Genomic DNA, 12,310 nt, shown 5'->3' on the forward strand with positions numbered 1-12,310 from the left:
CTGGAGGCCCCAGGCTGGTCTCTGGGGTCAAAGGCCACCCCTTGCAGAGGCCTCCTCCTCTCCTAGAGATGTCCCGGCGGCTCAGAGCATCTACAGGACCCTCGACCCACCCCCCTGCATCCCCAAGACACACAAAGGCCAGCTCACAAGGCTGCACACTCGCATTATTTTATTTTGCTTTTCCAGTCTGAAGCTACTATCATGGGCATTTAGTTATACAAATGACACTTACAAAAAATAAAAGACCAAGACACCCAGAGTGAGATGCATGGCAGAGATGAACTGGTCGAGGGGAGCAGGGCTGGCAGGGGCAGGGCTGGGAGCCAGGGGCCTAGAGCCTCCCCGTGGGGCTCCCGGTGGAGGGCGACGCCCAGCTTCATCCCACCCCGAGACCCGAGGAGTCCAGTCGGACAGGGAGCACCGATCACACCGGGGGCTCTGGCTGAGGTGGTGAGGGGCTCAGCACCGACCAGATGAGGACACAGGCCTGGGCAGGCAGGAGAGAGGGGGCCGGCGAGGGCCCCCGAGGAGGTGGGGACAGGTTCTAGAGTCAGGGAAGCACCCTGCCCCCCACCAGCTAGCAGACAAGGAGGGCACCGATGCCCAGAGATGCGGTTTCAAGATTCCCCCACAGGACCCCTTGAAGATCACTCGGGGCTGCCACCAGGCTGGCCTGCATGCCTCCAACAATAATGCCTCGTTTAAAAAAAAAAAAAAAAAAAAAAATACTGATTTGGTCATTTTCTGCTTCCAGTCAGGCCAGGACGGGGTGTGCGGTGGGCAGGCCCGCTTGGTGCAGAGGGGCAAGCAGTGGGTACATGCCAGTGTCACCCCCTCCCCTTCCTGCGGCCTTCCCCTGACGCAGGGGTGGTGTGCCGGGCGGGCGGGTGATAGGCTGGGGGCAGGCACCCAGTTCCAGGGAAGTGGAGCGGGCAGAGGCTCTTGGGAGGCGGCAGGAAATTCCAGTTACCCCAGCAGGCCCGGGGGCACGGGAAGGCCTCCCAGCTCCCCCACTCTCCTCGGCCACTTTGGGGAAGTAAGGCTCAGAGTCATCTGAGGTCAGAAGAAAGGGCTACCAGCCTCGCCCATAGCAGAGAAGAGAGGACAGAGGGGTCTGAGATCCCTTCAAGGACCAGGCATGGGGCAACAGGTGGGGGGGCACCGTTTTCTCTGGGTTTCCAGTTTGAAAGGCAAGGGGCTCGCCACCACGCCAGAGCCCGCCTGGAGAAGAGAGTTATTAGCAGAAGGGTCTGGACAGGGCAGGGACAGGGCGCTGGGCAGCGGGCTAGTACTCCCAGAGGGTGGCTGGCTCAATGGTCTCGGCGCAGGCCTTCAGGACCCCCGCGTGGTCCCCCTTCAGGTAGCGCCCGCCCACCTTGATGGCCACCTTGTTGTAGTCACAGAATTCGAAGAAGAAGTCCACGGGGGTGTCGCTGCTGCTGGTAACCGACGAGTCATTGCCCACTGTCCAGTACTTGCCTGTGGAGTCTTGGGGGGGGGCGGCGCGAGACCCATCAGGCCCCACCCTTGGCCAGCTCCCCTCCCTGCAATCATGGCCTCTGGAGTTGGGGTGAGTTCTGTGTGATGCCCACCCACGCCTCCCACCCCTGCTGGATGGAGGTCTGAGCCTTTTCCCCCTACCAGGACTTTAAGTCCTATAACTCAGGTGTGGGACACCTTCCCTGTCCACCGTTCCCAGAATCCTGTTTCCCTCTCTGCTCTCCTCCCCCTTTCCTAGCTTGTGGGTCCTCCCTCCTACACAGAGAAGAGGAGAAGGGGCCTGGTGGCCACAGGATGTTTGTCCCCAGAGCCAAGTCACAGGGTGGCCAGGCTGAGCCCCAATGTGGGACAAGGGTGCTTCAATCCCTGTGTGGCCACGCTGGCCCCTGCACCCCCCCAGAGCTACCACCCCTCAGAACCCACCTTTGATGTTGTAGGCACCGTCATTGAACTCCAGCTGGAAGACATCATAGCTGGAGCGGTTGGCATCCAGGGTGCCTGTGACCTTGCGGCAGCCGATGAAGCCATGCTCCCCACGGAACACAATGATGGGACGGTTGATGAGCTTCATGAGGAAGAGCTCCGAGTCCCCTGTCCCAGGAAAGGGGAAGGGCGGTGAGTGGGATGATCGGGGCGCGGCTCAGAGAGGGAGAGCAGGGAGTCTGGGGTCGCCCAGCATGTCAGCCCTGGGATTGTGGGGGCGGTTTGGTGAGCGGCTATGAGGTGGGCAGAACCCCCAGAGAACCTGGGAGCGGGGTGCACCCACAGGTGGCTACCTGCTGTCTCCACCGAGGCAGCCAGCTGCCCGTTCTTCTTGGCCGTCACGAACTTGCCATTGGACGCACGCAGTGTGATCCGCCGATCACGCCACTCGATGTCAAAATAGCAGCTGGCGTTCCTGGGGGTGGCGGGAAGGGTCAGGCGGGGCTGCCCCCGGTTCCCCAATCCCCGGGAAGGGCCAGCCTGGGCGTGGCGGGGCACTCACTTGGTGGAGGCTGTGGACTGCACACCCCCAGTGGCCGTCAGCGTCCAGTACTTGCCCGTGTGGGTGCGGAAGGCGCACTTTTTGGTGTCACGGTCGATCTCCAGCTGGAAGGTCTCTTGGTCGGTCTCCTCGTCCTGATTGGCTGACAGGTCCATACCTGCAGGGAGAACTTCCGACTGGCACGGGGACCCCCCTCACCCCGAACCACAGCCCTGCCCTCACACATCACCTCGGCCTCCACATCAGGGGGCAGGACCCGGGACCCCAGGCGGCCGACTCTGCCCACCCTCACATCATTTTCTCCGATGCTAGAACACCTTCCAACAAACCGTCTGCACAAAGACCTTCTAGAACCAATCGGGAGAATCTTAATGTGGCCCAGGATTAAATATAAGGATTAATTATTGTTAATCATAGAGTTGTTATGTAAGAAAAAGTTATGTAAGAAAATTTTTCAGATATCCACAAATATCTCGAGATGAAATGCCTTGATGTCAGGGATTTGCTTTAAATACAATCAAAACCAGTGACACAGGGACAGATGGAGCTAGACGGCAGAATACCGCGTTTGGGGGAAAATCCATAGATTCTATCCTTCCTGCTCCCATATGTGTGTAAAAGTTTGGAATGAAACGTAATGCCACACACTCGTTTCAGAAAATGTATAAAACTCATAAATGCATAAAAAGGGAGTCACACGGGGCCACCTGGGTGGCTCAGCAGTTTAAGCGCCCGACTCTTGATTCTGGCTCAGACCATGATCTCAAGAGTCATGAGATCAAGTCCTGGGTCTCCGCGCTGAGCTTGGAGTCTGCCTGAGATTCTCTCTCCTCTCGCTCTGCCCCTCCTGGCCTTGCTCTCTATCTCGGGGCCAGGGGAGTCACACATACCCCCAATGCCCACCGCACCCGCACCCCCAGAACACACTGCAAATGGCAGGTACGCACACCCTCCTCGCCTTTTCCCTGGTGCAGACACACGTATTTTCACTACCTCGAGGGCACGCGTGCCACAGATCTCGATTTGCAAATGATCTAAGGCAACACTGTTCACACACATTTCCCTGTCTCTAAATCACCTGATGTGACAGAGGGGGCTTCCGTGCTCCCGTGCGCTGCTGCCCAGCGGCTGATCTCTGGGGCCCCCCCTGTGTTACCTCTTCCAGCTAACAACCTGGAAATAGGCTATTTGGTTCCAGCAGAACAAATTCACATTCCCCAAACGCCTGGGTTCTAAGAACCGCAACAGCAGGGACGTCCGCCCACTCTGCTGGCCATCCAGTCTCGGGGCTCGAAAGTGTGTCACCATTGGCGTCTGGACACCTTTAGGAAGATGGGATCACAGTGGGAGGTGGAAGGCGGCCCTTCAGATAAGCAGATGGAGGCTGGTGGATGGGGGAGCCCCGGTTCCCTGCCCAGGACCCACATGTAGTTCTCCACCACCAAGCGGAGGTCTGAAGGGTATGAGCCTCTCTTGACCCCCATCAGCACCAGGGGGTGGAGACCTTCACCTCCACTTCAAGGAGGAGAATGAGCCAGAGGTGCTATGTCCTTGCCCAAGGTCACCCAGAGAGAAACTGGTAAGTGCTGGTAAGCCTCAGGAGGGGAAGTGGGCAAACTCCGGCCTCCTCCTCCATGTTCTCTCTATGGACTGGCAGACCCAGGGTCCTGAATAGCTCCTCTCAAAACCCCTTGGGCTCAAGACTCCAGGCCTGCTGGGCCCTCTCAGCCCTGATCTCAAGGATCTGCTGACTGCTAGGAGGCAGGTAGTGACCCAGACCCACCATCACACCCCCAGAGACGATGAAGGTCAACAGGGACTGGGCCCCCTGGGTAGCTGAGCCACCAAGAATAGGACCATTCTAAGGCCACTCTGGGGAGCACAACGTGAGGCCAGAGTCCCCAAAAGCTGGTGGACGTGCCCCACCCTATAAGCCAGCCCACCCCAGCCCCTGGTACCACCTGCCCAATGTGGGGTGTGCTGGCTGCCCAGAAGGAGGGGAGAGACAGGAGGAAAGGCCTCCTCGGGCGTACTCCAGCAGCAGACAGGACAGAAGGGGATCTCCAGAAAACAGGGGAAAAGAGGCAGGAGGAAAGAGACCTGGATTGGAAGTCCAACCTCTAGCCGGAGGTTTAACAGAAAGTCAGGAGGCTCCTTCTCGGGGAGACTTAGCCAGGAGCAGCCCTGTGCGCCACAAAATCCATACTGACCGGCTCTTCCCACAGAAAAACAAAGGGAGGCCCCACCCAAGGGCCACACAGCCGTGGCCATCTGCTCGGCTGCTCAGACCCCATGCGCTGCTCGTACCTAGTCCTGGACGTGGTCTGATGGAAAGACCTGGGCCAGCCAGGGTGCTGCCCAAAGTGCCTTCCCCTCACTCAGCCTGTATCCCTGTCTATCAAAAGGGTCTCCATTCTGCCAGGAGGGTGGAAGGATTCAGGGCCCTAGTATCAAGCTGACACCAGGTCTTCTGACCCCAACAGGAAGGAGTACGGCAGCGGGGGTGGGAGTGGGGGGTGTCTCCTCTTCCCAACATCCTGCAGGGCCCTTCCTGGCTCCAAGGCCCTGCCCAGACGGGAAAGGCCCCACTTGGCCTTGGGAGTCTCTAATTAGAGCTGGGTTACTATGGGAACAGGGTTTTCTTTGGGATTTTTCTTTTCATCAGCTGCAGCAGCGGCACTGAGTCACAGGCCCGTAGGAGCCCTGGAGAGGCAGATGCGGGGCTGGGAGAAGCTCATCTCCTGCCTCCCCCCCCCACATCCCCCGCCCTGCCTGTCCCTCTGCCTCATGGCTTTTCCTGTCGCAAGCCTCTGAGCTATTCCCTATGGTGGCTCAGAGAGGACATTCCATCCCCCTCAGCCTTGGCAGTTCCCAAATTACCCTGGCTGGTCCAAAAGAGGCACTCCCCACCACCCCATTCAGTTTAGGGGAAGGAGCCTGGAAGCTTCTGTGGCCTCCCCTCCCCCTGCCCTCTTTCTACTACGTGACCACCTCAGATCCGTCCTCCAACCTTGCACAAGAATTACCTCAAATGCCCTGGCTCTTAGGGAGAGCTCTTACACATCCTGCAAAGCCCAGCCTGACCAGCCCTTTTCTCAGGCGACCAGCCAGCCTGGCCTCTGAGGGCCTCTGAGTGGCTGGGACAGTGCGCATCCTGAGCATGGAGGCTGAGACCAAGTGGGAAATGTGGGCCTGACGTCCAGGCGGGGTAAGACTTCCAAGGAGTACTGGGGGCGGAAGACACCCCCCCACCTGGCTGGGAAGTGCCGTTTACCCAGCCACCGTGCCATCCTTCATCCCTGCCCAAGCCAGGGCCCTCACCAGTGACATGGTCACAGCTACACCATTTCTGAGGCCCTGGGATGGACGGATTCCACCCACCTATCACATCAGTCCCCGGACACCGGGACCCCGCTCCCTGGTGGCTGAGATGGCCCCCTTCCCAGAAACAAACCCTGGCTCAGAGAATTAGCCCACGCCAGCCCTTTACAGACGGGGAAACTGAGGCCAGAGAGCAGGTTGCAGTGTCAGTAGGGAGCACCGCACCCCCGCCAGGCAGGCCTGTGCAAGCCTGTGGGCATGATTCACATCCCCCCGCCAGCTAAGCCCAGGAGCCGCCTCCTCCCTGGCTGGCTTTTCCCAACATGTGTCAGAAATACAGACACCGCCTCCTCTGCCACGCAGGCCTGTCCAAAATGGCCTCTGAGACACGCCCCCAACCACACAGCAGCCGCAGGTCTCCTTCCATCCTACCAGGAAGCCTTGGGGCCAGTTAACATGAGAACAAGAAGAGGACCCCTAGATCCAAGGCCCAAAGAGTCCCAATCTCAGCCCCCAAAGACTCCTCTCCCAGTTCTTCGTACCTTTAAACTCAGAGATGAGCCAACACTTCTGGCCCAATTTCGGACTCCCCCTGCCCCATCAGCCTGAATCACACAGTGACACTTCCAGCAAGGGCTAATAAAGAGGAGAGGGCATCTGCCCAGACTCGCTCTGCTCTTCCCCTCAAGAGGAAGTCATGAGATCCCTGACCCTCGGGGCCAGGTCCACCTGCTCCTCCTCGTCTTCCCCAAGGAAGGCACTGGATGCAGCCCAGCAGGGACGCAGCCTCCCTGCAGGGGTGAGTGCCCATCGTGGGTCCTGTGGCCCCACCGGTGGTTCCAGTCCCACCTACCAACCTCACAGGCTCTTACTCACCCATAATGGGCTTTCTGCTCCTCCCTGCCTCAGGGCCTTTACACAAGCTGTGCCTTTTTTTCCTGCAACCCTGTTCCACATGCCTGATACATGCCACCTTGTATTCATCCTTCAGGTCAGCCCCAGGGTCCTCTTCGGAAGTGTCTCCCCCACCCCGCAGTCTAATCTGAGATCTTGATGTACCTTCTGGACACCTAGGCCTCTGCGTGACACCTCTGGGATGCTGATCATGTCCCAAGAAGAACATCAGCTACAAAAGGGAAGGGTCCAGGCACATATACTCATTCGTTCACCAAGGACCATGTCTCACCTGGTAGGAGGGGCTCAAGGTTTGCTGAACAGGTGAGGAGTCCTGCCCCACCTACATTGTGGGGGGAGGGTGGAGGCCACTGTGCCCTGGAGGCTGGGAGGCCTGGTGGGGGGGGGTGTCAGAAAAGAGCCTATTCTGTAATCAAACAGACCCAGTTCTTCGAGTTGCTTACTTGCTGTGTGACCTTGAGCAAATGGCTTCACCTCTCTGAGGCAAACAGGCTCATCCGACGGAGACAATACTGCCCAAATCAATCAACAAACTGAGGCACAAAACAGCCATTACCCCATCAGACCGGACCCCACTGCCAGGGGGCTGTAAGCCCCAGCTCCACAGACCCCGCCCACAGTCAGGAGGGTGGCCTTCAGGATGAAGGCAGGAAAGTCCACTCCACCAGGACGACGACACTGATTGGGCTCCCTTCCAGCCATCTCCAGAGGCTGGGGCCCCACTTCCCATTCAGCAGAGCGGGACCCCCACAGGTCTCTCCAGCGGGGCCTCCGGCTGCAAAGAATCAACTGGCTTCCTTGCCAAAGGAGGAACGAGGGCGCCAGAAGGAAGAGAATCCGCCCAGGGGAGAATCTAAGAAGGGAAAGAGAGGGGCTCACTTCTGGCGCGCAGGCCGGTAGGAAATGGCCAGGCCAGCGGGAGGCCCGGGAAAGGACCAAGCGAGTTGCAGTCAATTGTTCCAGGCGGGACACTTGGGGTTGGTTCACTCGAGGGAAGGGGCTTCCCGAGGGAGCCGGGCTAGGGTCTCCGGGCTCACGCTCAGTCTGCCCTCCCAACGCCCGCAGGGCAGAGCGCAACAGACCCTAGACGTACGGGCGCAGGGCGGGGTGCCTGGCAGGGCGCCATCCGCGCCACGCCGTCCCAGGACCGGGACGCGAGGAGGGAGGCCACCTCCAGGGAAAGCTCCGGACCGGGGCACTAGGCCGGAGACGGCGCGGGGGGTCCTCAGCAGGGGGGACCCGCAGAAAACCGATCCCTTCCCCCGCCCCTCCGCATCTGGTTTTCCCATCTGCAGAGACCGAGCAGGACAAAGGGGGCGAGGGAGGGCCCTCTGGAGGAGCCCGCCCCCCTGATCACAAAGGCCGCGGCCTCCAGCGCGGGGCAGGCGCGGGAGGAGGGGCTGGGGGGGAAGGGCAGACACACGGGACGCAGCCCCCCAGCAGAGGCCGACCCCTCAAGGCTGCAAGTGGAGGTGCAGAAAGGCCCGGAGGGCTGGAAGGTGGAAGCGCACCCTACGGAGATCAAAGGCTCCCCCATCCCGCAAGCGCTGGGAGGTTCGTGGGGAGTGGGGGGTGGGGGTGAGCCCCGCGCGCGTAGCGAACCTCGCCTCCGCCCGTGAGCTACAGGCCCGCTGATTAGGGAGGGGCACAAGGAAAGGGGGGAGGGGCATTCCCCCAACCCAGGGCTGGGCCGGGCGATCCGCAGAATCCGAGCGCAAGGGGAGTCCCAGGCCGGGGTTCGGTGGGTGGCACATAGGGCGGCGCCTACGCGGGGACCCAGGGAGCCGAAACCCCAACGCCGGGTAGGAGGGTGCAGCGGCGCCCAAGGATGGGCATGGCCCCACCCCTAGCCCCCTCCTCCGGGCCCAAGCACACGTCCCGCGACAAGGCGGGGTGGCCAGCGCGCCTAGCGAGGGCGCACCCGGCGTCGCTAGGGACTGTAGCAGCGCCGCGGGTGAGAAAGGGCGGGAGGCCGGAGGTACGGGGGTGGGGTGCGCTTTGTGCACCGACCGCGAGAGGAGGGGGGCGGCGTCCCCACTCACCCTGGCGCGTGGACACGTTCCTCTCGTTGGCCGCCTGCAGCACGACCTGAGCGCAGCTCTGCTCCAAGGCGAAGAGCTCGTCCTTGCCCACCTTGGTGGCCTTGCCCGCCTTGAGAGTGCCGCTGGGGCCCGACGGCGCCAGGTAGCGGCCCTCGCAGTCGCGGAAGGCCACCTTGCCGGAACGGAACTCGAGCGTGTAGCCCGTGGCGGGCTCGGGGCGCGCCACCAGGCGCCCGTCGTGGCGCAGGAAGCGGTGGTCAGCGGTCTGCACGCTGTAGCGCTGGTCCTGGAAGGCCAACGTGATGAGCGAGTCGACGCCCCAGGGCACGTCGCGGTCCACGGCGATCTCGTCCGCCGGCCGCGCGCTCAGGTGCGCGTAGCGCTTGCGGGTCAGGCTGTAGATGTTGACCTGCGGGTGCATGGCGATGTGCACGCTCCACTTCTCAGCCGGCGACACGGTCTGCGCGAAGCACGACAGGCGGTCCTCGGTGCCGCCGAAGTAGCGCCGGTGCACCTCGGATTGCAGGGACCAGCGGCCGTCGTCGTGCGCCACGATGAGAAAGCGGCAGTCGGGGCCGGGCACCTCGCGCTCGCAGGTCACATTGCCGTCCTTGTCCGCCGCCAGGTAGCGGCCCAGGTGGCTGCGCAGGCACACGGCCGCGCTGCCCGCCTCGTCGGGCGGCTGCTCCAGCGTCCAGATCTGCTTCTTCTTCAGGCTGCTGGCCGACGCGTTCACCTTGAACCCGAACGCCTCGGCCGTCAGGTACTTGTTGCCGCAGTTGATGAGGCCGAACTGGATCTGCACGGCCTCAGCAGTGCCGTTGGCGGTCATGGTGGCTCGGCGAGCGGGAGAGCCCCGGCGCGGCCCGGGAGGTCGGTGGCGGGTCCCCGCGGCGGCGCCCTGCTCCTTTGTTCGAGACCGCGGCCCGGCGCGCACCCTCCGCAGCGCTCCACAAAGCCGGCCCGCGCCGCGCGGGCCCCTTTCTAGGCGCGATGACGTCAGCGGCGCGAGGCCCCGCCCCCGCCCCGCCCCGGGGCTCGGCGGGGGAGGGGGCTCAGGGAGCGCGCTGCGCGGGGACCCAAGGGGCGCGGGTGGCTGCTGGGCTCTCAGCGTGCCCCCGGTTCTGCACGGCCGCCCTCTGAAGCGCCCCCAGCTCGCGCCCCCCAGTGCTAGGGTCCCACCCGCGCAGCGCCGCAGCCTGAGGACCCACCCGGAGCTCGGGACTGGTCGGAGTCCTCCCGGTTCTAAGCCTAGCCGGGAGGAAGGGTTTGAGGTCGTGACAGAGACCGCAGAGACCACAGAACGTATCAGTACTGGGTGGGGCGGACCGGAGGCTGCTCGGAGGAGGGGGCCTTAGAAGCAGAGCTTTAAAGGAAGGAGCGCGCACTCACCCCCGGCGCAGGGGCAGGTGAGCCAAAGAGGGGTGGGGCAGGACAGGAGCTGGGGGAAGGGCCCACAGACCCCAACTCACCCAGCTCAGGCCTTGTAAGACACTTCCCTGCAGGCCACCCAGACCCTGCCCTCAGACCAAGCCCTCAGCCATGCTGGCCCAAAATAGTTCTTCAAGGTAGTGACAGAGACAAGTGACTGCCGTTCCCATTCTGGGGATGCGGAAGTCCCAGGGTTCTGGCCTTCCAAGGCGGTGGGGTGGGCTGGTCAGAGGTGGGACCACTCCTGGCCCCACAGTCTGAAGGGCGTGGGCGGGCTGGGGCCTCCAGGACCAGTGTGCCCTTCGGTGTACACCCCCAGGCTCCCACTTTCTAGGCTGAACTGGTCAAAGCCCTCCTCCTTCAGGACCCCGACTCTGTACCATTCTCCCTCGAGGGGGACGCTCCCTGCAGGCGTTCACCCCCGCCCCCGCCAGGTCCTCCCCCTTCTAGGAACACTTCCCTTTTCTAAGGCCAGGACTTTTGCTGGGACATTCCCCACATGCCAAGCAAGCTCGCGGAATGCCAGCATGACCACAAGCTGCCCACAAGTTCTCGGGGCCAAAGTCGTAGAGCCCTGAACTGGCTCCCCAACTGGTTGGTCTGGGCTGTGTCTTCCCCCAGGCAAGCCCCTCCAGGGATTTTTTTTTTTTTTTTAATCTTCCAGGGCAAGATGGTGTCACCTTCTCACCGTTGTGGCTCAAATGTGTTTCCTGGCAGGGCCTAGAACCCCAGGCAGGCAGTGGCCATATCCTCCTGCCCCACGAAACCTATTCCTCAAGAGCTGGAACATCAAAAATTTCTATTTTGAGGTTATCCCTTAGGCTTGAAACCCAGGATCTCCCTGGCTCTGTGACTTCAGGCAAATTGCTTAATCTCTCTGAGCTTCCATTGTTGTAGAAGAGATACAAATCCCCCATCTCAGGAGGGTCTCAGTGTCCCTGGGGGCATGGAGCCCAGACACTGTCCCTGTCCACCCTCAGGAGCCATTCCAGTCCCCTGGAAGCCATGCATCTAATTGGAAAGACCCCAGACCTCTGGCCAACCTCCTCCAAGGCTCAAAGGAAAGGCGGATGAATAGTTGTAGGCGTTTCCAGAAGGCTGTGTGGTGCCCAGCTTGGTGCTAGCAGGGGGACTGGAGGATGCTGAGACTCGCCTATTGGGATCAGGGCTGGGTGGCCCCTCCCTCCCGTCTGCAGTTCCCTGCCCCTGCTCTGACCCAAAGGCCCCTCCTACAACTCTACAGCCTGGAGGCCAGGAAGGGTTCCTGCCCCTCGGTCAGATCAGAGGTGGGGGAGGGTCCAGTCCTTCCCAGGCGATGCTTTGATGGGTATAAAGACTGGCAAGTCCCAAGTCCAGATGGGTTGGCAGCAGTCTGGGTTCAAATGCACATCTCTGGCTCTCGGCTTTGCCCTCTCTGAAAGGGTCATGGTGACAGCACCTGCCCCAGCAGAAATGCCGAGTAGGACAGTAGAAGCTAAAGTTGGTGGCTCATCAGGCGCCTAGGAGACAGTGCCTGGCATGTAGTCAGAGCACAGCAAACATTGCTGTTTTATTGTTCACTAACAACATGGACAGGAGGATCCTGGGGACACAGACGGATCTTCTCTGGCCCCCAGAGTCCCCAGGAATCCCCAGGACCCTAGTCTTGCGGTGACGCGAAGGCAGAGTCGTGGGAAGCCTTTAGGATCCATCAGAACTCAGAGCCTTGTGCCTATGTTGGATAAATTAAAATTGAATGTTGCAAAGGGCAGAGGTGGGAGGAGGAGGAAGAGGAAGGACCCCCGGGACCTGCCCACAGGACAAGGACAGTCCCAGTGAACAAAATCGAGCCTGCAGGTTGCTGGGGTCACTGGGGTCAGTATAGGAAGCACTGAGGTGAATTTCGATAGATGTGGAACTAAATTACTAGTATTTAAGTTGCTTTTTTTTTTTTTCCTGAATAGACGATAGGTTCCATGACTCAAATAATCAAAAACTTAAAGTGGCCCTTGTCCTCATCAGCAGTTAGATTTGTCACTTATGTGTCCCTCCTGTCTTTACACAAAGGCGAGCAACTGCCTTTGTATTCTTCTCTCCATTATTTGCTATTCTTCTATCACTTGATGTATCTTTTTAT

General features: G+C 60.7%; 1 protein-coding gene across 1 annotated transcript; it reads right to left on the reverse strand.

The window, feature by feature from the left end:
• Positions 1–146: 146 nt before the first annotated feature.
• FSCN1 (fascin actin-bundling protein 1) lies at positions 147–9,729 on the reverse strand. Its single transcript, XM_032872750.1, has 5 exons — positions 8,764–9,729; positions 2,486–2,642; positions 2,277–2,398; positions 1,924–2,091; positions 147–1,488 (listed from the first exon to the last, which is right to left on the reverse strand). The coding sequence occupies exons 1-5, from the start codon at positions 9,593–9,595 to the stop codon at positions 1,286–1,288; spliced, it is 1,482 nt and encodes a 493-aa protein (XP_032728641.1). The 5' UTR covers positions 9,596–9,729; the 3' UTR covers positions 147–1,285.
• Positions 9,730–12,310: the final 2,581 nt, after the last annotated feature.

The sequence above is a fragment of the Lontra canadensis genome, unplaced genomic scaffold, assembly GCF_010015895.1.
Source record: "Lontra canadensis isolate GAN:19392208 unplaced genomic scaffold, GSC_riverotter_1.0 scaffold45, whole genome shotgun sequence".
In the NCBI taxonomy this organism is placed as follows: Eukaryota; Metazoa; Chordata; class Mammalia; order Carnivora; family Mustelidae; genus Lontra; species Lontra canadensis.

What these genes read in the sequence shown, in the direction of transcription:
- FSCN1 (XM_032872750.1), bottom strand. Translation starts at nt 9,595, where the DNA reads ATGACCGCCAACGGCACTGCTGAGGCCGTGCAGATCCAGTTCGGCCTC. An exon ending in GAACGTGTCCACGCGCCAGG is followed by an intron (nt 2,643 to 8,763) that starts GTGAGTGGGGAC and finishes TTCTCCCTGCAG; the next exon opens with GTATGGACCTGTCAGCCAAT. An exon ending in CAGTCCACAGCCTCCACCAA is followed by an intron (nt 2,399 to 2,485) that starts GTGAGTGCCCCG and finishes CGCCACCCCCAG; the next exon opens with GAACGCCAGCTGCTATTTTG.